Below are 22,281 nucleotides of genomic sequence, written 5' to 3' on the forward strand. Positions count from 1 at the left end.
TGAAAGAGGACTCTGTGGAAAAACACAAAGGATTGAGTTTTTACAAAATGGTGCACTGCTTATTGGAAAAAACACAAGTTGACCCACTGCTATACAACATAGTAAGACACTGTTACAGCTGGACGCTGAATCTAAAGGAAGAAGAAAAAAAAAAACACACATTTTCCAAAAGATGTGATGAGATCTTTAGGACTTTGCAGTTTAGATTCAAAAGTCTCCTCAATTCACTCCCTAGAAGCATTTTGAACAAATGAAAGAGTTGATCAGACTATTTTAAAAGAAAACAAAACAAAAAGAAACCCTTCTCATCAAAAGACCCCAGTAAAATTATGGAGGTAAGTTCTGGGGTGAACATATTTATTATAGTACACACATTTAAGAACGGTTGTAATTTAAACATGTAAACAGCACTTTCATATTAATGTTTTTGGGTGATTCTTTTATTTTTTGAGAGTATAATGTAACTGTATAATTTTCTTGTCCCTTTCCTTCCTCCAAAGTCTTCGATGTTAACCTGCACCTTGCTCTCTCTCAAATGGCTCATTTTTCTTTCAGTATTGGTGTGTGTGTGTGTGTGTGTGTGAGAGAGAGAGAGAGAGAGAGAGAGACAGAGACAGAGACAGAGACAGAGAGACAGAGACAGACAGAGACAGACAGAGACAGAGAAAGAGACACAGAGACAGAGACTAATGTATGTGTTCTCAAATACATAAATACAACCTGCTCATGCTATAAATCAAATCAGTTTTAAAAGATATACAAAAATGAATAAGCAAAGATGAAAAAATGTTCAGCCTCACATTTTTCATTTGGAAAAATGAAAATTTAAAGTGCAACGAGTTTCAAAAATATATACCTCTGATTAGCTAAAACAAACAAACAAAAAAAAGAACAAAAAAATTAAAGATAAACAAACCAAAATGCAAATTCTGGTAAAGAACATGAAAAGGAGGGAGCATTCATTCTCTGCTACTGGAGTTTTCCAGGCAGATGTCAGCACAGTCTCTCTTGCAACTTGCTTGACATGATTCATTACATCGGGTGATTGAATATCGTATAATGGTATAACCATCCATTCTGCTCCTACGCATCCAATCAACTGATGTATGTGCATCTATAAAAAAAAAATTTCACCAAGTTCAGGGCAACTTTTGCTTGAAATGGAAACAACTGAAATCATCATCAAGAACGGAACTGGTAGCACTGAGAACTCAGCTCAGTGGTAGAGTGCTTGCCTTCTGTGTTCAAGGACCCCAGTTCGTACCAGCCTCAGCGTAGCAGCAGCAGACTGGAACTGTACAACTAAAATGTAAGCTGCAGCATTGGGCTGGGCAAGTGTACCTCAGAGGTACAGCATATGCTTAGCCCCCACAAAGACTCAATCACAATACCACAAAATAAATAAATAAATTAGAATAGCCTCTAAGAGGAAATACTTGAGTGTGAAGCAATGAAAAGAATTGAACTGTATGTTTACACAATGCAACGCTACCCAGCGATTAAAAACAAAGACATCGTGAAACTTGCAGGCAAATGGATGTTACTAGAAAAGATCATTCTGAGTGAAGTAACCCAGACCCAGAAAAACACGCATGGTATGTATTCACTTACAAGTGGGTATTAGCCGTATAGTATGGAATAACCATGCTACAATCCATAGACCAAAGAAGCCAAGGAGGGCCCAAGGGAAGACCTGAATCTCACTGAGAACAGGAAATAAAATAGAAAATCTGAAGGAGATGGAGGAAGGGAATTGGGTGGGAAGAGGGAGTAGGGAGAGTAACAGGGGTCAGGTGTGCAGTAGGTAGAGGATAAAGGACCAGGAAAGAGCACGGAAATTGGTTGAGGGTCATCTCTGAGACAGAGGAGGCTCCTAGGAGCCTCTATGGAGGCCCCTAGCATCAGGGGCTAAGAAGCCTGAATTGGCCACCTCCTCATGGGACATCCAGTTGCAGGAGGGAGACACCAACCCACCCACGAAACCTTAGACCCAAAATTTGCTTTGCCTACAAGAAGTGCAGGGGTAAAGGTGGAGCATAGATTGCAGGAATGACAAACCAATGACTGGCCCAACTTGAGACTCACCTCATGGCAGAGAGCCAACCCCTGTCACTATTAATGACTCTCTGCTATGCTTGCAGACAGGAGCCAAGCATAACTGTCTTCTGAGAGGCTTCATCCAGCCACTGATAGAAACAGATGCAGAGACCCACAGCCAAACAATAGGCTGAGCTTGGGAAGTTCAGTTGCAGAGTGGGAGGAAGGACAAAGGAAGCCAGAGAGGTCAAGTACATCACGAGAAGACCTACAGAGTAAACTAACCTGGGTCCATGGGGTTCACAGATACTGAATCACCAATCAAAGAGCATGCATGGACTAGACCTAGGCCCCCTACATATATGTAGCAGATGTTCAGCGTGGTCAACATGTGGGTCCCCTAACAATGGGAGTGGGAGCTGTCTCTGACTCTGTTGCCTGCCACTGGATACCTTCCCCCTAGCTGGGCTGCCTTATTAGACCCCAGTGGAAGATGATGTGCTTACTCCTGCTGCAACTTGAGGTAGGTGGGCTGACACCCCTTGAGGTTTCCCCTTCTCTGAGAAAAAGGAGAGGGGGGAGCGGGGTAGGGGATGTGAGGGTGGGACTAGGAGGAGAAGAGGGAGGGGGGCTGGGATCAGGCTGTAAAGAAATTAAATTAATAAATAAATGAAAAAACATTACTTAAAGGAAAAAAAGAAGTCATGAGTTTGAGAGGGAATAGGGGGACATGGGATAAGAGGTGAGAAATTATAAATTATATAAATACAGCTGTTTATATATGAAATTCCCAAAAAATAAAATGAAAATGAAAATGAAAATATATAAATAAAATGCAAAATCAAACAAAAAAAAAGAAAGAAAAAGTGAACTATAGCTAGACATAAAACATGACGGACCCTCACATTATACGTATGAATACAATAGAAGACATACAATATGTAATCAATAAATATAGTTATAATTTGACTTCCCCTAATAGAAAATTCAAAACTAGGCAAATGGCTCCATCAAGAGTGGAAGGAAAGGGAACCATTGCAGGGCTACTGGGGGTGCAGCTATTCAGGCTGCACACCTTGATTTGAGTAGAGCTGTGTCAGAGTCTATGTTGTGACATTCCGTTGATGCTACACAGTTATGCTTCAAGCATGTTTCTGTTTACGTGTGATACTTCAGTGGAAATCTCATAAAAACAGAAAAGATAATTATACAATGGGTGAGACATCTTAGGAAATAACAATTTAAGAAACTATCACACCCTGGATATGCCATCATTTTATAAACTGAGGTGAGCAGTGCTGGGAATGCCTCTTCCAGGCCTGCCTCCTAAGCCAACGATGTCCCCTTTCCTAATACCTCGGAAGTTAATAACGTCATTGGTAAGGCCTATCCTGACTTCTGTGGAAAGTGAAGTTCTTCCAGTCTCTGAATTTTGTCTATATTTGTCCTGTCCTATGATCTCGTTGTCTGCTGGAAACCATTTGAACCCATATTTTATCAAATCAATGATTAACATGTACAAAATATTTACCACATTTTATGCAAAATGTGTAACATAACAAAGATAATTGTGTAAGAATGTAGGTTGACTGAGACTCTTTACTTATTATGACTTTGAGGTATACTCTTGTACCATATACACAAGTACAGAAACAATGTGTTTTAGTAACTGAATGTCAGACTATCTCTCAAATCATAGAAAAAATAATTATCTTACAATAAGGACCATACACGTGTGTGTGTGTGTGTGTGTGTGTGTGTGTGCGCGCGTGTGTATGCGTGCGTGAATCTGGAAGAAGATTGGAGTAAAATAAACTTTAGAAGTGTCCTGGGCATACTACTCTCTTGAAACTCAAAACCACAGCACTCTACGCTCTCCAACGCCTGCAGCGGAAGAAATCAAAATCGTGTACCTCAGTCACTGCTATGGAGAAGGCAAAGCTGGGAAGCGTGGTGAGCATCACACACATCATCAGAGCAGGTCGCCTAGCAATGGAGAGAAAAAATAAGCAACAGCAATATCACAGCACAGCAACAGTTCCAGTTACACTTTCCTAATTCGGTAGTTCCTCTTTCATTCAGCTACACTTTTTTTTCTAAGAATCTCACTGCTTCCCTATTTCTATTTCCCAAATGTTTGAGTATGGCAAAAATGTAGCATGAGCAGGGGAAAAAAAAAAAAACCAGAATTAGTTTCTCCAACAAAGGGATGAGAGCCTCCCAAATAGGCCAAGTACTTATTAAACTAGTGACAGATAAACAATAAATAGCGTGCTGTATTTTTATAACAGGGGAAATTCAAAGGGATGCTTAGCTTCCTGAATTAATAAGACAAAAAGATATTCTGAGCCTCTGGGTGGAGGTATGTGTGAGTGCAGAAACACGTGTGTGGAGGTCGGAGGATAACTTGGGTATTGGTCATCACCTCCACCTTGTTTGGGGTAGGGCTTCCCGTCACTTTATTATGAGGTGTGGTAGGCTATCGCATGAGTGTCTGGAGAGTCTCCTATCCCTGCCTTCTAACTCCCCATAAAAGCACTGACTGAGTTTGGACCTTTGTGAGGGTTCTGGAGAACTGAACTCAAGTCCTTATGCTTACGGGACAAGCCCTACCCATTGAGCCGGGTCACCAGCCTATCAATGTTTTTTGTTGTTGTTGTTGTTACAATAAAACATTGATCTCCCTTTTCCCTGAATACCTTACATGAATTCCATTCATATAAAGTGCTCCTCAGCATGAGAAGTATTGAATAATTTCAAAGCATTAACAATTTCTTCCCACTTCTGCATGCCTCTCTTATCCCAGCTCCATCTTAGACAGAGGCATAATTAAGAGGGAGACAGCAGCCCCTCTGTAAGCCACATTCACTACAATCAGCTAACACTAGGTAAAATGGATATTAAAATAAGTATACAAGAACTAATTATTTTTGTCATTTTAATAAAATAAAACATAAAGAAGAAAGTTGGGAGCTGGGCTTGGTGGTGCACTCCTATAATCCCATCACTCAGGGAGGCAGAGGCAGGTGGATCTCTGTGAATTCAAGGCCAGCCTAGTCTCCAAAGTGAGTTCAGGACAACCAAGGCTACATAGAGAAACCCTGTCTTGGATCTTCCTTTATTGACCTCTGCCTTATACCTTGAGACAGGGTCTCTCGATGATCATGAAGCTCGCAATGTCAGGTAGACTTTGTGCCCAGTGATTTCTCTGTATCCTCCTGCCTCTGGCCCCACAGTGCCAGAATTACAGTACACACATCCACCCATGCCAAGTCTTTTACATGAGTGTTGGGCATTCAAACTTAGCATCTCATGCCGGCACCCTGATCCATCTTGCCATCTCCCTCAGAGTCACATTTTCAAATGTAAAATATTTTTTATCACTGTATATCCTAAGATAGGAGGCAGTGGGCAGAGGATGAGGGATTTGCATTCAATGGGCATGAAGATTCAGTCTTGAAAGATGAGAAGGGCTTATAGACAGACGGTTGTCAGTGATGGTAGGCCAGCAACTCAAGTGCATTTGATACCTCTGAGCACTACACAAAATGGTTAAGGTCATACATTTTGTTAAGTATATTTCACTACAATCACAGATATATCTAATGGATGTGCACTGCAGTTGGAATACAACAGATCCTTCTCACCGCAGGCCACACCTTCCTCAAGAAATCCTTTTTCCTGTTTTTCTTCATTTAAAATTATCTGCTGTTCAGTCTTACTTAACTTTGCCCATTCCAGCTGTCTGGGTATCTCAGGATCCCTCCGCACTGATTTCTCCTCAGTCTCACTTCAGGCTCACACTATCTGTTCCTCTTGCCAGGGGCTCTCTGCCACTTTGTCACCTACGTCTCCCACTTTGGTCATTTCCACATTCCTTGTCTACAGGATTTGTGCTCTTGGCCCTTACAATGACTTGAAATCCTGAGTTTCTTCTCTTTTTACTGCTTGTTCTCTTCCCCTTTCTTCATCTCACAAAACTGACCTTGAGTAGCTTATTCTTTGTTTCCAGACTCTAGAATACGCTTTCTAAATCTTTTTTATGTATTAAAAAACAGTTGGGAATCTACTGAATCCTGAGAAATCTTCTCAGGATAAAACCTAAATGACTAAAATAATCTAAAATACGGTCATTCCTTATGTCTCCAACCTTCATACAGAATTACAATTATTCAAGTTCTTTCGGATTTTTTTTTTTAAGATTTATTTATTTATTTTGTATACAATGTTCTGCCTGCATGTAGGCCAGAAGAGGGCACCAGATCTCATTACAGATGGTTGTGAGCCACCATGTGGTTGCTGGGAATTGAACTCAGGACTTCTGGAAGAACAGTCAGAGCTCTTAACCTCTAAACCATCCCTCTAGCCTGTTCTTTTGGGATTTTAAACACAATAATTTGTGTGCCTGTCTACTGATGCATTTCCCCAGTTGTGGTGAGGTCAGCCTGGTCTACAAAGCAAGGTTAGGACAGCCAAGGCTATACAGAGAAACCCTGTCTTGAAAAAAACAAAAACAAAAACAAAAACCTTGATAGAAATTGTAATCGCTAGTAACAACAATGTAGTTACTATTGTATACCAGATTCTGAAATATCTGTTGTGTGTGACATGAGTAGATTATGTGATAAGTTATAATTCCTGATCATAGTGCTATAGGTTGTTGCCAATATTGATAGTGTGTAAAATGCTAGATTTCAATTATAAGATATTTATTTATTACTAGTCTATCAGTTGGTGTGGAGCTGTAAAATATCTGATACATACCCTACTTATGTTTCCTTTTCCTTTCCTGGTTTTTCAAGACATTGTTCCTCTGTGTAGGCCTGGCTATCCTGTAATTCATTCTGTGGACCAGCCTGGCCTTGAACTCATGGAGTGAGTTCTGCATCTGCCTCTTGAGTACTGAATTAAAGGCATGCACCACCACCATGGGGCTACTTACGTTTTCTTTAATTAGTGTTGGAACTCCTTACTGCTTGACCCATTTTCTCCTTGTTATTTGTGGTAAACATTAACTGAAGAACAATAAACTTTCTTAAAATGTGTGGCAAAAAAAAAAAAAAGAAACTAGAACTTTATTAAATTCTTACCCCATCTATATTAGGGGGAGAGGATGACAAAAACATGTTTGAGGAGAACATCAAGATTGTCACTCGTGAATTCAATTGCCTACATCAGCAGAAAGCCTTGGGCGGAAGACGCTAGACAAGGGATAAGATGAAGGAAGGCTCTTCAGCTTCTGGGACTCTGGGGAGGAAATGAGCTGATAGAACTATTTGTCTACAAACGTGTTATCCCAAAAGAGGAAAGAGCGGCTCTGACTGCTTCAGGGGCTGAACAAGCTAAGGTTTCCTCTGTGAATTCAGAGCAGAGGCCACCAACCAGAAGCCAGCATCCTGGTGGGCCTGGAAGATGGTCCAGAGAACAGAGCATCTAGCCACAAAATTGAATGGGATTTTCCTTCCTAAGTTTGATCTTTCTTTGAACCCATTGTTTTCCCCTTTCCCGCTTACTGGTTATTCTGTTTGGAAGCAACATACTTTTTTAACAATTCATATTTTTTATTTATGACTTTGCGCATGCGTGCATGAGTGTGTGTGTGTGGGGGGGGGGTGTTTCCAGGTGCCTGAGAAAGCCAGAAAAGGCTATCAGATCCTCTTCGGCTGGGTGCTGGAAATTGAGCTTGAGTTTTCTGCAAGCTTTCTTAAATCATCTCTTTTGGCCCTGTGACCTACTTTTTGTCTGGTTGTTTCACAGGGTCACCGAGTGCGGGGAATTTTGACTCAGGACAAGTCCTTCCTCAATTTTTGCTCTTAAGATGGATATTTGGGGCCCTTTGGGATGATGTGTAAATGAGAACTGATACTGGGATGAACACAACTTTTTTGAGATGCTAGCATGAATGTACTTTCTGCAGGGAAAAAGTGTGAAGTTTGAGGTTTCTAAGGATGGGGTGCTATGGGACTGAATTTGCTCCCATTATGGCTGAGTCCCTATTTCTCAGAATAGAAACTATTTGAAAACAGTGTTCTTACAAAAGTAAAAGGTAAACTAATTCAGTTAAAATAGGATATCGGGATTAAATTTTAAGTCAGCATGACAGGAACACAAAAGGACTACTCAGAGAGGAAAAATGGGAAGAATGTCACGTGACCATGGAAATCAAGAACAGGGATAGAGAGATGGCTGGCCACCACCGTATACTTCCAAATGAACATGGAACACATTCTCCCTTACGTCTCCTCAGAAGGAAGCAACATGGCTAACTGTTCGTCAGACTCCTACGTGTCTAAAATGTTGAGATGACAAATTCTGTTATGTCAGCAAGCTTATATACTTTGTTCTAGCAAGTCTAGAATATTGCATAATAATTCTAGAGTAAGAGACTTTCAGCTAGAGATATTAGTAGCATCTCTGAATATCCGCTTATGTTTAAACAGGATATCACTGTATATATACAGCACACTGGGGAAAAAAATGTGGGCATGGTGGCAGGTGAATATTGAAAAAGTGCAAGTCCCATGACTTTAATGCCATGGTCGTTGACTGGGCAATCGAAAGACTCTCCCAAAATCTGAGCCCAGCATGAGAAGACCAAAGCTCAATCACAGCACGTTAAAACATCCTGTTTGTGCAGCAAGTTTGGCCCTGAGATTACTCATAGAGGAAGCTTGGTGGGCCAAAGGGTCAGATAATTACTTGGGAAATTACTCTTTGCTAAGAAACTTGTAAGATTCCATTTTCCCTAAGTCATTAGATCAAAGTTTCCTGCCAGAAGGCTCCCTTGAATCCGGTCTTCACTCCCCAGACAAGAGCACTCCTACTGTACTCTCTTCTAAGTTGCTATTGAATGGCGTGCACTGCAGTGAAACATGGTGTTTCCCTCAGTCAAACCCCCCACAAGCCTCTCACTGATGTTTAGGCTGTTGCTGAAGGTTTAGTTAATTCACTCCAGGCTCTCCGATAGGATGCAAAAGCTGAGGTCTAATACAGGATGTCCTGAGTGCAAATCTCAAGTTCCCAATGGTCGTGAGGCTACACGGCTTTTTTCTTTCTGCTAGCTCCTTTCAAAAACACGTTGGTCTTCTCCCACACATTAAAACATATATGCTTTCCCCCATCTGCTCACTATCCACCCTCACCCATAGGGATGTCTTCCACCCTCATCTTTTCAAGCTCAGCTCAAACTAAGTTTACACTGTGAGCTTTTTCTCTACTCTAAAACCTGTGGCCACACACACAAGCCTGAAAACCTGTTGCATTCAAGGCAGCATGCTGGGCTGATGGAGTGAGGCATGGTGAGGCATAAAGAATTATTTTAAAGGGGTGGGATAGGAGCTAGTACTTGCTGGACAAGTGTGAGGAACCACACAAAAATCAGGCACTGGAGTGTGTTCCTACAGTCTCAGTACCAGGAAGGCAGATGGAGAAGGACCCTAGGGATCATCTAGCCAAAATAGCAAATCCTAATTTAATGAAAGATTCTATCAAAAAAAAAAAGTTGGACAACAATAAAGGAAGATACCTGGTATCAACCTCTAGGTTTCACACATGTACCCATACATATGTGCACATACATGAACATATATACCATATATTCAGACATACAATAACAATCTTACTTTCAGTATGACATCACTAGTTTCCGTATAAAACCATGTAATTTCTACAGTAGACCACAAATCTTTGAGGAAGGACGCAATGCCTACTGTGGTGATAGATTTCCCTAGAATTGTTTGGAAATAGCATCAACTAAATAAAGAATTTTTGTAATGAGATAGTTTGGAGAGGTATATCAAGGTTAGAGGGCAGACAGTCTTAAATGCCAGGCTAAAAGTCTTGGGATATGGTAATTAGAATCCCAGGTGTCAGTTTGGGGACAAGCCTTCTGGACAGTGGATGGCTAATACACAAATGTTTATTTATAAAAGGATTGTGTTAATGAGAAACGGGAATTGCAAAGAAGTCTAAGTAGCTACATTTATAGCTATTTATGCAATAGTTTGCTTAAATCATTAAAATGGACTGGTAGATTATTGTGAACATGAAGAGTCCTGGTAAGATCATTTAGGCTAAGACATTTTATGTGACTTGACAGGAAGTAAGGAAGTTACTTCAGCTCACTTACAGACAACACAAAATCAAGTCAGGCTATCAACTTGCAGAGTGAGGCTATCAAAATTTTAAAGGTTTCAGCTGAGCAGAGAAGTGGTTAAAACTGGTAGGAATAAGACTAAACTACTGGCAGGTAAGTCAGCCACCCTCAGACTTCTCCTACACTCTCAGTTCTCTCAAGTAAACATCCCCTACCCAACCACAGGCCTTGCTTTCCAGGAAACCAAGTAGGTCAGCTGCCCAAAGACCTCCCCTACTCTATCAGCTACCTCAGGCAAACACCCTCTGCACAACCACAGGCCACACCTGCCAGAAGATCGAATAGGATGCACACCTGTGAACCTCCATATCCTGGCCTCCAACTCTGACAGAGACTGCCTGATGCACTAGAGGCCACAATGGACACCAGAACTTCAGGTAGAATGTCTACCTGCAGACCTCCTCCACCCTTTCAGTGCCCCCCCCAACACTATCTCCAAACTTCCTGACCTCCACTGCTGTGTACCAGCCTCCAAAATGGTCAGAGAGCTCCCTAATCAATAACATGCCATACAGTCCAGAAGACCAACAAGAAACAGAGACCAAGGAACAAAACACCCATCCAACAAAGAGCCCAAAAATCAGCACCTAGACCTATAATCACCCCAAATCCAGAAGCCTAGACACAATCATAAGAACACAATAAACAAGCTGTAAATATTCCAATACAGCTGAAACATAAGAAAAAGATCTTAAAACCAACTTTATGAAGATAATAGAGGTCCTTCAAGAAGAAGTAAATAAATCACTTAAAGAAATGAAGGAAAAGACAAACCAAGAATTGGAAGAAATTAATAAAACCCTTAAAAAAGCCAAGAAAGAAAGAAAAACAAACAAGCAAACAAGTAATCAAAGGAAACAAATAAAACCATTGAAGACCTAAAAACAAAAATAGAAACAATAAAGAAAACACAGGCTGAGGGAATTCTAGAAATGGAAAGATCCCGGTAAGTGAACAGGAACTACAGATGAAAGCATCACTGACAGAACACAGGAGATGGAAGAGAGAATCTCAGGCATACAAACACAATAGAAGAAACAGACACACTAGTCAAAGAAAATGTTAAAACTAAATAATTCCTGACACAAAACATCCAGGAAATCTGGGACACTATGAAAAGATCAAATCTAAGAATATTAAGAATAGAAGAATAAGAGTTCCAGCTCAAAGGCACAGAAAATATTTTCAACAAAATCATACAAGAAAATTTTTCTAACCTAAGGAAGGAGATGCCTATAGAGGTAAAAGAAGCATACAGAACACCAAATAAATTAAACCGGAAAAGAAACTCTCTTTGCTGTATAATAATAAAAACATTAAACATACAAAACAAAGAAAAATATTAAAACCTTCAAGAGGAAAACAGCAAGTAAGATATAAAGGTATCCCTCTTAGAATTACATCTGACTTCTCAACAGGGACTCTAAAAGCCATTAGGGCTGCAGACTCTAGAAGACCACAAATGCCATCCCAGACTATTATAACCAACAAAACTTTCAATCACCATAGATGGAGAAAGCATGAGATTCCACTATCACCCTGATACCTGAACCATATAAATACTCAATAAAGAGAATTACAGACCAATTTCTTTTATAAACATAAATGCAAAGATATTCAAAAAAATGCTCACAAACTGAATCCAAGAACACATCTAAAACATCTACCCCGATCAAGTAGGCTTCATCCCAGAGATGCAGGGATGGTTCAACATACAAAAAAAAAAAAAAAAAAAAAAAAAAAAAAAAAAAAAAAAAAAAAATCAAAAAAATCAAAAAAACAAAAACAAAAACAAAAAACCAGTTTATATTGTAATCTACCATCTAAAGAAACTGAAAGAAAAAAACCTATATGATCTTCTCACCAGGTGCCAAAAAAGCATTTGACATAATCCAATACTTGTGGAAGTTTTGGTTTATATGTAAACATGTTTTTGTTTTAATTCCAGGTGTGGGATATGGGGGCTGCTCCAGTTTGTCAACAGCTGATAACTGCCTCATGAAAGGACACATGATGTTTGTCAGATGTGAAGTGCTTCATGCCGGGGCATGGTCTTAGACAAGGGGATAAAAGCTAGACCCAGAGAGAGACTGGGGGCTGCGAAAAAGAAGAAGGCTGCTGGTGTTTCCCCCCTGCTACTCCTGGTTGCTCTTGATGCAGTTAGACGAGAAGAAGATACCCTGAAATGAGGATTGGCCTTGCCCCCAAGGAACCCAACAGCCCCAAACATGAGGAAGTAGCTAAGGAAAACTACACCCCCTCTCCCCATTTACTTCTTTTTCTTCTACCTGATGTTGGGGTGTTAGAAGGGATTGAGATGAAGAAGGAAGAAAGAGATTTAAGGAACAAGACAATGCTGCCCACTCTCCCCCTATCTATTTGATATAGTACTTGAATTTCTAATTGGAGCAATAAAACAACTAAAGGAGATCAAAGAGAAACAAATTGTTAACAAGTCAAAGTATAATTATTTGTATATGATATGATAGTATCATAAGCAACCACAATAATCCTACCAAGGAATTGCTCCAGCTAATAAACACCTTCAGTGAAGTGGCTGGATATAAGATTAATTATTTTTTAAAAAGTCAGTTCTCCTATATACAAATGACAAATGGACTGAGAAACAAATCAGGGCAACAACACCCTTCACAATAGCCACAAACGATATAAAATATCGTTTATGTGGGGTAATCCTAACCAAACAAGTGAAAGGCTTGTATGACAAAAACTTCAAGTCTTTGAAGAAAGAAATTGAATAAGATATCAGGAGATGGAAAGATCTTCCATGGTCATGCCTGGTATGATTCATGTAGTAAAAATAGCCATCTTACCAAAAGCAATCTACAGATTCAATGCAATCCGTATCAAAATCTCACCACATTCTTTACAGACATTGAAAAAACAATGGGAAGAACAAAGAAACACAAGATAGCTAAAAACAAACCTGAACAACAAAAGAACTTCTGGAGGTATCACCATCCCTGAATTCAAGCTGTACTACAGAGCAATAGTAATAAAAGCCACATGCTATTGGAATAGAAACAGACAGTTTGATCAATGGAATTTAAATAAAGACTCAGAAGTAAACCCACATACCTACGGACACTTGCTTTTTTTTTTTTTTTTTTTTTTTTTAAATAAAGAAGCCAGACATAGCACCAACTAAGGACAATGCAAGCAGAGGACCTAGACCTCCTGTTCAGGTGTAGCCAATGGACAGCACATGGGGAAGCAGTGAGGTAGTGGGGAACTGCCTCTGACAAGACCTCTGGGGCCAGCAATTTGATCACTGCCCCTTAGTGGAGAGGCCCTGTGGGAACACAGAGAAAGGGAGATGCAGACTATCCAGATAAAACCTGATAGGCTGTGGTCAGGTCGGGGGGGCGAGGAGGACTCCACCAGTCAAAAGTCTAGGGGAGGGCACTAAGATCAACGATTAATAAATGGGGCCTCATGAAACTGAAAAGTTCCTGTGAGGCAGAGGACACTGTCAATAGGAGACAAAATGGCAACCTATAGAATGGAAAAATATTTTTAGCCACTCCACATCTAATAAAGGGCTAATACCCAAAATACATAAAGAAGTCAAGAAACTAGGCATCAACAAACCAAATAATCTAAATAATGTGAGATAAGGTATAGATCTAAACAGAATTCTCAATAGAGGAATTTTAAACAGCTGAGAATCACTTAAAGAAATGTTCAACATTCTTAGCCACCAGGGAAATGCAAATCAAAACTACTTTAAGATTCCATCTTACATCCATAAGAATGGCTAAGATTTAAAAAAAAAAAAAAAAAAACCTCAAGTGACAGCTCATGCTGGCAAGGGTGTGGAGCAAGGGGACCACTCCTTCACTGCTGGTGGAAACTTGTACAGCCACTATGGAAATCAATATGGCAGTTTCTTAGAAAATTGGGAACAAATCTATCTCAAGACCCTGGGCATATACCCAAATGATGCTGCACCATACCACAAGGACACTTGCTCAACTATGTTCATAGCTGTTTTATTCATAATAGCCAGAAACTGCAAACAGCCTAGATGTCTTTCAACTGAAAAATGGATAAAGAAAATGCAGTGCATTTACACAATGAAGTATTACTCATTGATTTTTTTTTTAACTAATATAGAATGTTCAGGCAAATGGATAGAACTAGAAAAAAAGTCATCCTGAGCAAGGTAACCCAGACCAGGAAAGACAAATATGATATGGACTCTTTTATAAGTCGATATGTGAAGGAGCGATAACCCTGTTTTTTAGGATCCCAAGTGCGGGATTGGAACAGTCTCGTGAGAGAACAGGTGAGGTTAATCCACTAGAAGAGCAACCGCCTCATGCAGCAGCTTAATTGTTGCCAGCTGAAAAGATCCCGTGAACAGACTCTGGGAGGAGATATATAAATGAGCCAGAACTGGAGGCGGGGGCTTTTTGGAGACTTGGGATAGATTTGGCTGCTCACCGCTGCACTTCGAGACGTTCCTAGAGAGAACCGCTCGAGGGAAGGCTGCGGGGCTCCGGCTCCTGCTGAGGTTCTGGGGGTCCTGGTTACCCCAGGTTCCAGCAGAAGAAATCCTGCGGCTCACGCCCGGAGAATCATTCCTCGGAACTGATATCCTTAAGGTTTTGTTATTGTGTCCATTAATCCTCATTTCCTACTGTTTTGGTTAGTCGGGTTATAAGGGACGTACGCCCGGTCACTAAGTTGTTAATAAAATATATTGGTTAAGAAAACTGAGCCTGCAATATCAGCTGTTATATAAACGGTAATCATACCAGAATTGACAGACCCAAATAGGTGAAGCCACAAAGAACGGTCTAGGGGACATGAATAGATCTCCCAGGGGAGGAGGAGGAACAAAATAGGTTCTGCAGGTGGATTGGGGACAGGTAGAAATGGAAACAGGAAGGATCAGGTGAGAGAAGGAGGGACTGAGGGAGAGCGTATAGGGAGAGATTGTTGGGATTGGGGAAGGGGTCATTTGTGGGGTGATGGAAACCTAGTGCAGTGGAAACTTCCTGGTGACCCTAGTGAGGACTCCTAGTAATGGAGGATATGGAGCCTTAACTGGCTCTCTTCTATATCCAGACAAGGCTTCCAGTGGTGGGACTGAGAAACCAATGTAGCCACGAAACCTTCAAGCTACAACCTAGCCTGGCTGCAAGATGTACTCAGGTAAATGTGTTGCAGAACTTGTGGGAGTGGCCAAGCAGGGACTGGTCAAACTTGAGTCCCAAGCCATGAGAGAAGCCCATGTCCAACACTGTCTGCATGGCCAGGAACTGGAAGCTGGATACCCAGAGACCTAGGGTAGAGCCAAATGTGACTAGCAAAAAGGAAGAAAGAGGGAGAAAGGAAGGAGAGCGAAAGAAAAGAAAAAAGTCAGTGAAATGATTCCTAATAATATTCTGCTACACTCGTAGATTAGTGACTAGCCCAGTTGTCTTCAGAGAGCCTTGCTCCCAGAGCTTATGGGATCAGATACAGAGACCCAAAGCCAAATATTAGGCAGAGCTCAGGGGATCCTGAAGAAGAAAAGTAGGAAAGATTTTAGGAGCCAGAGAGGCTGAGGATACCAGAAAACAGCCTATCAAGTTACTTAAGCAGGGCTCATGAGGACTCACAGAGACTGAATCACAAACATGAATGAACGAGAGCCTGCATGAGCCTGTGCTAAGTCTTCTACATATTTATTATGGTTGTTTAGCTTGGAGATTTTGTGGGAGTCCTAGCAGTGGGAGTTTGGGTGTCTCTGAGTCTTTTCCCTGCTCTTGGGACCCTTTTCCTCCTACTAGGTTGCCTCATCCAGCTTTGATCTCAGGGTTTGTGCCTAGTCTTATTGCATCTTCTTATGCCATGTTCAGTTGATATCCCTGGAAGATCAGCTCCTTTCTGGAAGGAAACGGAGGAGCAGTGGATCTGAATGAGAGGAGAGGGTGGGATGGGGGGAAGGGAAGAGTGGTGGGTGGGGAGGCTGAGGTTAGGATGCACTGTGTGAGAGAAGACTAAATAGAAAGAAAAGAGGAGAAAAGAGTAAACTACTGAACTCAGGTTTAAAAATACCACAACTACTCACTCACTTGCCTGTTCACCTCATCTGTGTCAAGCACATGTCTAGCAAAGTGTTCTCAAGACTGAAAGATAAAGACCTCTAAAATTAATCCATTTATAGACTTGTGTGTGTTGCCTAAGTTCAGGATGAGGAAACCCACTTTGAAGTAAATCTTCTGGAAGTCTCAGTCAACTGGACCCTTAGTTATAAAGCTGGTGACATGACTAGAAATGAAGTCAATGGTGCTGAATTGATGGTTGGAGTCAGTATTTACATCAAATGGGCATTAAGGTATAATATCCAGACATTAGAAAGCCAGCCAACATCCCAAGGAGACTTCCAAAACTGTATAAATCCCAGGAATTACGGGGCAAGGAGTACTGGTGAGAATCTGAAAACTGAAGAAAATAAAAACAAAAACAAAACAGAATGGCTAGGGCCATGTCTGAGCCCAGTACGGTGACATGACCACCTTCATGTGTCTGAAAAACTTTGGGACAGATACAATGTGCTCAGAGAAGTCACCCTGGAGACACATCACAGAAACAACAGCTTATATTTTCTACAATGGTCGGTGTGCTTAAGGGGTTGCTGGGGAACCATGGGCAGAAATCCTGGCCATTGCCAAGTTCACTCATATGCAAAGGGACACAAAGTCAGTCTCAAGAGTGTTGGAAGGAAGCTTCACAGTGGCAGGTTTCGTCAGAGGAAGACCATTCTGGTAATTAAACCACAGAAAATACTATGCTCTCTGTTTTAAAGAAAGGAAGAAAAAAAAGAGGAAGGCAGTCTATCTTGTAGGAGATAGTTTAGACACTGAGCTGATTTTTAAGGGACAAAGCTAATGTTCAGAACTGTTTATTCAAGAGGGATGCAGCCACTAGGTGCTGGGTGGTGGCTCACTACTTTAATCCCAGCACTTGAGAGGCAGAGGCAGGCAACTCTATGAGTTCAAGGCCAGCCTGATCTACAGAGCAAGTCCAGAACAGCCATGGCTACACAGAGTTAACGTGTTCAGAAGTACGCATGGCACATAGGAAGTGATCAACAAATATTTGTTCGTGTTTTGCTATGATGCTACTTAGCACTGCCGTTACCATTGCCTAATACAAAGCCAACGGCAAAACCTCGACAAACTAAAATGTCACTCAAAATATGGTTTTTCAAACTTCACACTACCACAGATTTGAAATAGCTGTATGATGGGAAAGTCTAGGGAGGATTCCTGAAACACAGCTCTGGGTTCCGAGGTGATCTGGGAATACTGCAGCATTGTCCTGTTTCCAATGAGCCTTCTGGCCTTCCAGGAGAGGATCTCTCTTATGGAGTGGTGTATACAATACACTTAGTTATTCACTTACATAGCTTTTCTTTATTACCCCTAGCCTCTCCCTAAGCCATATGAATGATAACAAGCAATCCAGAAGGAACAACAATTCTAAAAGAACGAGGAAGTGTCCAGGACAAGTGAAAGTTCAGTCTCTGCTGTTGACTTAGTGTTTGCCTCCAGCTCCATGACATTCTTCCTCTTTATAAAAGGAGAATTATAGCCACCTGGTCAAGTCACAGTACTGTCCTGTAAGTCACAGAGCAAATGAAACCCAAAACCCCTAACATCTGAGGTTGAATGGGTTCTCATGTTCAAAGGACAAAAATGATCCTTCAAAACTCTTCACATTCTAGGAGTACCGCTGTCAGCATCTACCTTTCTTCACTTTTATCATGACTTCCTCCGTTTCTCAAGATCACTCCAAGGATTAAACAAGCTCATGTCTTAAATGAGATAACCAGTTCTGCTGGCACTCACGCACACTGATATCTACACAGTGCCTCAACGCAGTGTGCTAACAACTTTAGATGCAAAACCTTATGCTTTTTTTTTTTTTTTAAACAAAAGCACCCGAATGGAAACTAGATTATCCCTGCTTTGTTCTTGATAAAACTAAAGCTCAGGGGATAAAAATAACTCACATAAGCCAGTGTCAAGCCACATCTGCTCTCTCCTACTCCTGTTCTTTGGACGGATTCTTAGCTCTCTGGTACCATTCTCTCTGGAGACTAATTTCATAGGGTTCATGAGGGCCTTTCCAGGATGCTCTCAGATAGTCTCATCAATATCAAACCTATGAACTTAAGGGTCTGTGAAACTTCATATGAACAACTATCTACCTAGCTACTCAACAATAAATAGTAAATTAAAATAATAGTGTTTGTGATCCCTACTATGTATATTGTTATTTTTTAGATATCTTTATTTTGTAATTAAGGTTTAATAACCTACACCTAATTGTACTTGTGTAAATGCAAAACATAACGTTGAGGTTGTAATGTATCACTAAGCTGCCTTGCATATGTTCAAATGACAAAAGAGATCCTACAAAATACCATTGGCAATCATATATGAGCATTATTGAAATGTACATCTTTGGGAGAAATATGCCATGAAAGTAAACTATGCTTGATCCTTAAAGTCAAAAAAGGAAGAAGAAACATTTTACAAGACAGAAGAAATTGCACAGAAATGGGCAGCTCTGAAACTACAGACTCACCCCAAGCTAGCCATATCTCTTGACAAAGTTAGCATTTTCAGTTTCTATTTCTTGAGATATAACACAAGGGAAGCAACACCTAACTTCACTGAGTTGCCATAAAGTCTAAATTTAGCTCTGCTGAATGCATAAAATGCCTGCAAATTGTTTCCATGTGTGTGTCTTCTCTTTTATAACAGTAGAAGGCAACTACAAGATAGTGTTCATGCCTGTGCCTATGAGGAAATAGTGGCAGAGTTCAGTGAAATTACAGATAAACTGGCATCTATGGAAAACCCTTGACAGCACCTGTGGCCAGCCTCGCCCACAAACAGAAACTAGGGTGTGGAAGAGGCTTCTCCAGAAGAAAACACTAAGAAATGAAGTCGTGGCAGCAAACCAGAACCCTTCGATGCAGGGACTACTTGGGACTGATGTACCAGATGAAGTTCCAGCAGATATCAGAAGAGGCGAGAGGGCCCCTGTCCTCAAGATTAGGAACAGTAGCCGTCTCCTCAACCTTAACTGCCCTACAGAACCAAGGTCTTGCTCATCAGAGAGAGTCTAGAACAGAGGTTGCAGAGTATCAGGTGTGGATTGAGGCAGGCTGAAGTCTAAAGTCCACTTCTATCACTTACTAAACTGGCTTTGGGAAAGTTGCTAAGTTTTTCTGAGTATCAGTTTCCTTTTGGGAATACTAATGGCACACTCACGAAAATATCTACTTTTTGAGATAAAGTACTTGTATGAGGTGGTAAAGAACTAAAAAATAAAAATCCACGTATAACACATGTGAAAAGGCCACTATAGCTTAATACTCATCATATTGATAATAAATTACATGGGAAAGTTTGCCATCTGAATAACATTTGGAACATAAAGTGCTAGAAAAATAAGCCAATGTTTAAAAAACAAACAAACAAACCAGCAAATCCAAGAGCCTTGTGCAGGGGAACTACCGTGGGCTATTTTCCCTTGGGTGGGTCACTACAGTGGGCTACAGTGGGCTATTGGCCTACAGTTTTACTTTCACTGTCATTTGAAACTGCCATTATCTCTTCAAAATCCTTTGCTCATCTAACAGTCTTGGATAGTCAAAGGAATTCGGGGTATATGTTTGCTCTACCTCCAAGTCACCCCAGTGTTGACATTGAGGTTCAAGCCAAGGTTGGAAAGTCTGTGACTGACTCGTATCAACAACAAAATGATTTACTTCTTAGAAGCCTTGCCCTTAGAGAACAGAAAGTGGCCTGGCAAGATTTGGGGAGCCACCTCCAGAGTCAGTACTATGGAGCCCTCGGTCAACTCCGCCCATACTGCAGCTCTCTGTGTCAGCATCCTTCTAAAGAGTACATTTCTGTATGCATGGTGTTTACATTGCTGCTCCCAAATTCTATTACAATACTCAGCTCTTTTCTTCTCAGATTCACTCTATGATGCTCTCTGATGAAGTAGAAGGTCAGCATCAAAGGGAATTTAACTTATCAGGGAAAAATAAAGAAATCCCAGATGAGTAAGAACCAGATCTGAAGATCCACTACAATAGTAAGAGGGTTGTTCTCTGAGTCACCAGTCAAAACTGACAGTTAAGGCCAAAGTAAGGGGATTTTGGTGTTGCTGCTGTGTTTATTTCTTTTTTCTTTCTTTCTTTTTTTTCCTCTCTTGAGTGCTGGGATCTCGCTATGTAGCCCAGGCTGACCCTGAACCTCTACCTCAGCCTCCTGATTGCTGGGGTTGCAGGCATATACCACTGAACGCGGCCACATCAAATCTTTATCTAAAGTACTTCTGTTTGATCATGGATGTATTTTCTCCCTGCCATGGTTAGTAGGACTTACCACTGCCTAAAGCATTCGTTTTAAAAAAATCCTAGTAATCAATCTGCCTAAAACATCTCAGTTGATGAATGGTCAAATCGTACCTTAGACCAACAAAATGCAATGTAAACACTTAAAAGGAGATGTTACTTTCAGTTTGGCACAAAAGTAAAATTCTGTGTCCTAACCCTGTGGTTGTGGTGTATGTGTAGCAACAGTTTCATGTACTGAGAAATTACTAGCAATATTCAAACCAACATACCATGTTAACATATGTGCTTCGTTATTCAGAAAAAAATGATCATAAAAAATGTAGATGAAACCATAGCAGCAATACATTGACATGGAAGATACAAAAGATACCACAGCTTCAATACATTTGTAGAACCTATGTGCAATGCCACTATTAATCTTGCACATGCTTGTGCTAAGTTCCCTTGCTTGGCACACATATACCCATCACATTCAAAGATAAAACCACGGCAGGAACCCCCTGCTAATGAGCTCTTTTACTTACCATCCTATGATTTTTTTGTAAAGATGCCGTTTCTTGTATAAGACAATTTTTATCGGAACCCAGATCAAGAGGCTCACTAGAGCCACGTAGGCAATGGAGCAGGAAACAATGAGCCAATAGTGTGTCCTGTCACCTGCAAACTTTGTCTCTTGATAGGCGTTCGCAAACTGTTCCATTATCACCAGGGTAGGAATGGAGAAGGCAGCAAACTCAAGGAGCTCAAACACCACCAGCTTAATTATTTTGCCGGAAGCCATCCTGAGAAGCAGCGAGCAGCAGCCGAGGGCCTGGCACTCCCCTGTTGACTGTGCATAGCATGTGAATGAACACACACCGGGGTCAAGTTCCTTGTCCTCAGATCGCGAACCAGTGGTTTTATTCTTTTATTGACCCTCATATGGTTCAATGATCTGAGTTAACAGCCATAGTTCTCTTAAAGAAACAGAACCACTGTGGAAGTGAGCACTAAATGCATTTACACATGCCCTACTAGAAGTCAGATGAGCTCACAAGCATGGAAACACTGGGGAAAAAAACAGGGTCTGTTGTATTGTTGCTGTGTTATTTTTGGTTTTTGTTTTTAATGTTATGTTTATGGATAATTTTGACACAGAAGTCATTTGTATAATAGATAACCCTTATTAGACAGAACCACTAGAAGAATGTAATTCTAGAGTTAAAAAAAATAGATTTTGTTTTCTAGAATACATGCGTGCTTCCAGTGCCCTGCCTTTACACAGAAGTAAACTCAGGAAGAGAGGCGCTCAAAGTACAAGTCTTGATCTTCAAAGCTACTGTTTTTAATTCTCCAAAGTCCTGAGAAGGGGAGTTTGGGTTCATTTTATCACCTTCTTAGCCAGGATCCCTCCTGACACAGTCCTCACTCACTGTTGGACGCTGAGTGCTGTGCAGCTCACATTTACACTGTTCTTCATTCACTGATCAGGAAGCTGTCACAGGAAGCCTGTTACCAGGATTTGCACACTCAGGGATCTTTATCTTCTCTGTGAATCACATGAAATATGGGAAATTCATGTGTCCATTTATGAAGGATACTTCATTCATAAAACATATTTGGGGTCGCACGGTGATCCTTTTACTAGGTATCACGGTATGATCCTGAACAACAGGGATGCCTGCTTCGAAAGTGTTCATAGTCCAAAATAGAC

At 40.9% G+C, this 22,281-nt stretch overlaps 1 protein-coding gene across 1 annotated transcript in view; it reads right to left on the reverse strand.

The window, feature by feature from the left end:
- The window catches only part of Tmem236 (transmembrane protein 236), a 41,303-nt gene extending 19,672 nt beyond the window's left edge, over nucleotides 1-21,631 (reverse strand). Inside the window, exons 1-2 of the mRNA XM_051150898.1 lie at nucleotides 21,113-21,631; nucleotides 3,951-4,023 (exon numbers count right to left, since the gene is read on the reverse strand). Coding sequence (XP_051006855.1) covers nucleotides 3,951-4,023; nucleotides 21,113-21,369 — 330 coding nt within the window. The 5' untranslated portion in view covers nucleotides 21,370-21,631. The remainder of the gene's footprint in view (nucleotides 1-3,950; nucleotides 4,024-21,112) is intronic.
- Between the last annotated feature and the right edge of the window lie 650 nt (nucleotides 21,632-22,281).

This window comes from Acomys russatus, chromosome 9, assembly GCF_903995435.1.
Source record: "Acomys russatus chromosome 9, mAcoRus1.1, whole genome shotgun sequence".
NCBI lineage: Eukaryota > Metazoa > Chordata > Mammalia > Rodentia > Muridae > Acomys > Acomys russatus.